The 3,387-nt window shown below is 28.9% G+C and overlaps 1 protein-coding gene across 1 annotated transcript; it reads left to right on the forward strand.

Annotated features, from left to right (window-relative positions):
* Positions 1–69: 69 nt before the first annotated feature.
* On the forward strand, positions 70–1,489 carry LOC119688059 (acyl-CoA desaturase-like). The gene is made up of 4 exons (XM_038102687.1): positions 70–279; positions 343–473; positions 680–885; positions 945–1,489. The coding sequence occupies exons 1-4, from the start codon at positions 93–95 to the stop codon at positions 1,444–1,446; spliced, it is 1,026 nt and encodes a 341-aa protein (XP_037958615.1). The 5' UTR covers positions 70–92; the 3' UTR covers positions 1,447–1,489.
* The last annotated feature ends 1,898 nt before the right edge of the window (positions 1,490–3,387 follow it).

The raw sequence follows: 3,387 nt of genomic DNA on the forward strand, positions 1-3,387 counted from the left end.
TATATATATATTCTGATTTATATATATATATTAATATCAATATGTATAATATATCGGTAATAATATAATATTAATTTGAAAAGCATTTATATATGGTGACTGCAACTAGAATGGAGGAGAATTGCTTAGTAAATAAGTCGAAATCTGATCAAATTACAAAAAACATGAAGCGAGAGGTAAGTTGGCCATCGGTCCTTTTTTATATTCATCTGAATATTCTTGGACTGTATGGTATATTTGTCATGTTTACGAATACGTCGCTGCAAACAATCCTCTTCAGTGAGTGTTTTCTTTAAAATAATTAAATTAAATTTTTTTGTTCAATTTATTATACAATTTTAGCTTTATCATTAACACTGTTGGGAATATTAGGTGCTACTGCTGGTGTTCATAGATTGTGGGCACATCAAACATATAAGGCATCAACTTCATTAAGGTTATTTCTAATGTTGTGCCAAACTTTGGCCGGACACGTAAGAAAATTACACATTTCAACAAAATCATTTTATTAATATGTATTCTAGACCATTTCTAAAATTTAATTTCAATAAATTAATATTAAATAACTGACAATAAGTCAGTTATTATAAATATTCTTTCTCATATTGCAATATAAGAAGTACAAATCTACAAAATTTAATTTTATAAAAGAAATTTTAAATCAATACCTTTTTTTCAGGGATCCATTTATAATTGGGTTCAATTGCACCGCCTTCATCACCAACAATTTCAAAAAGAACATGATCCTTACTATAGCAACCGTAATTTTGTTTCTGCTCATGTACGCGCTCAATGTATGATGTACACAGTAAAGCAGCAAGCACTATTAAAAGAGGTGGATATGTCTGATCTTAATGCTGATAAAATAGTAATGTTTCAAAAAAAGTACCGACCTCTGCACATTTACATATTCATACAATTTTTTAAATACTTTCTTTCTTTAGATTCTATTGGATACTATTTTTTGTTCTACATGTCTTTCTGCCGATTAATACACCATTCGAATATTGGAATGATTCACTATCTGCTTCACTATTTGTTGCATTTTCACTACGTTATCTTATTGTTTTAAACACCTCTTGGTTAGTCAATTCTGCACATTTTATTTGGGGTTTAAATAAGAATTTTAAGCCATCGGATTCCAATAGTGTATTTTTCATTACAAAAAGCTACTGGCCCCAATATCATTATATACTGCCGAACGATTATCAAAGCGGAGAGTTTGGAGAGTATTCTCAGGATTGTATAACTGCTATAATCAGAGTTTTTGCTGCACTAGATTTGGCTACAGATTTAAATACTATCAGCTCAGTAGCCGTCAGAAATGGGTTGACTGTTGCCGTAGAAACCGGGCGACCTATTTTAGAATGTATACAAGAAGCAGGTTTAAGAGATATGCAACTTATGCCGAAAAATCATTTCTTAAATAGAGAAAAATTTTTGTAATACAACGTTTTTAACGAAAAATATAAGTATAATTTAGTTTTGTCAAATATATATTAAAAATCTATCAATTGATTTTTTATTACAATAAAAAAAGCATAACGAAAAGTTTTCATTAAAAAGTTGTACTATATTTTCGGTTTTAAATTTACAAGGTTTTTATTCTTAAAAAATTTGCTAGCAGTTCCTAATAAGGAATATTATCAATTGCAATCATAAAAGCGTTTGTTATTTGTGATATCTTAAAAAGTATAATAATAAAAATAGTTATGTGTACGCATTTTCGTACTACGTAGAGTTCTAAATCGTTGGAATCAATTTTGAAAACAGCGTTAATAAATTGCTTGCGTGCGTATAAAAGTTTTTACATGAGTGAAACTCATCTGTAATTGTTATATAAAAAACTAGTAGATGACCCGGCGAACTCTGTTCCGCCGAGCCATACTATCGCGGCGCTGTTCACGTGCAATTTCTTGTTCTTCTTCAGTCCTTAAATTTGCAGTATTTCGTATTCTTCTTGCATTACGGCTTTGTCGGGAAAGATTCGATCGTCTTGGTCGCGGCATTATTAAAAAACTAAAAACTCAAATTTTCAACCATACCATACATTATAATTGTTAATTATTTATTTTGTTGAGTTTGCAACAACCAGGAAGTTTTATTGATTAAAAACGATATTTATTGCAACACAAACTTATATTGATCTAATACAACTTTTAAAAACACATTAACTAAGTTATATTTCTATCTGTTAAATTTTAATAAAATATTTTCTTATATCAAAAATTTGATAATTTCAAAACCTACTTTGTCGTTTCTCACCACTGACGTTTCATGTCAAGTCACACGGGAATGCTGTCGAACGGGATAAAAAGTATCCTATGTCCTTCTCCTGGCCTTAAACTACCTCCCTGCCAATTTTCAGCTAAATCGGTTCAGCCGTTCTTGAGTTATAAGTGGTGTAACTAACACAACTTTCTTTTATATATATAGATTTCAGCTCATAAATTTATATATTGTTTACTGTTTTATACCTTTCACAGAACTAACCTGAAAATCGTGTATTTAGTCTTCCCAAATGTTGGCAGGCTTCTTAAATTTTATCATTGTTTAGAAAGTTAAAAGCACTAAATTACTGTAATAATAAATATTTCGAAATCGTTAGCAGACCGATTTAACAATAAAATTTATTTTAGCTAGCTTATTTCCTAACTAACACAAGTCATCCTACAATCTGCTTGCTACACTTACAAACTATGTATATGGCCGTTTCGAAATGATCAACGCAAATAACTTTTAACTGCAAGTAAATTTTTCCAAACTCCTGCTGGTCATATTCCATATTCTTAATTATGACTTAAACTCTTATAATGCTTAAGCATTTTTACAATCGCTCAATCATATATAAATTGTTGTGAACTTTTATGAAAGACTGAAATTTTCGATCGAATTTTTTAAAAAACAATTTTTAGTTTTATTTGAAAACAATAACAGTTTAATATAACCTCAATAATAAGGGTCTGCAAATAATTTTAGTCTCTTCGTTTCATTCTGAAATGGAACGATCGCTTGAAAAGTGTTTATTTTCAATCGATGGTGTAAATTATTCAATGATAATTATATTTACAACAATATATAAAAATTTAAATTTAACATCTTACGACTAAAGGATTATTATTTATTACTATATAAAAATTATGCTTAATCTTAAAGAAAATAAATATTAGCTATGTGTTAAACCGCGCCTCCTCAAATCCCAATCAGTCAATTCAAATATCTTTACGAATTTAAAATTATTTAATAAAATTAACGATATAAGAACATCACTTTTCATGAATATGAATGGTACATTAAGACCGAAAAGTTTTCGGAAATTCTCATTTAAAATTCGCGCGCTGTATATTTTTCGATATTTTAAGTTTATGTAGTTTGGCAGCAATTAAG

Source organism: Teleopsis dalmanni, chromosome X (assembly GCF_002237135.1).
Source record: "Teleopsis dalmanni isolate 2A chromosome X, ASM223713v2, whole genome shotgun sequence".
In the NCBI taxonomy this organism is placed as follows: Eukaryota; Metazoa; Arthropoda; class Insecta; order Diptera; family Diopsidae; genus Teleopsis; species Teleopsis dalmanni.

Bases quoted from the DNA above. Each gene is read 5' to 3' on its own strand.
- LOC119688059 (XM_038102687.1), top strand. From the start codon at position 93: ATGGTGACTGCAACTAGAATGGAGGAGAATTGCTTAGTAAATAAGTCG. The intron at 280-342 runs GTGAGTGTTTTC...ATACAATTTTAG, and splicing joins GCTGCAAACAATCCTCTTCA to CTTTATCATTAACACTGTTG. The intron at 474-679 runs GTAAGAAAATTA...CCTTTTTTTCAG, and splicing joins GCCAAACTTTGGCCGGACAC to GGATCCATTTATAATTGGGT.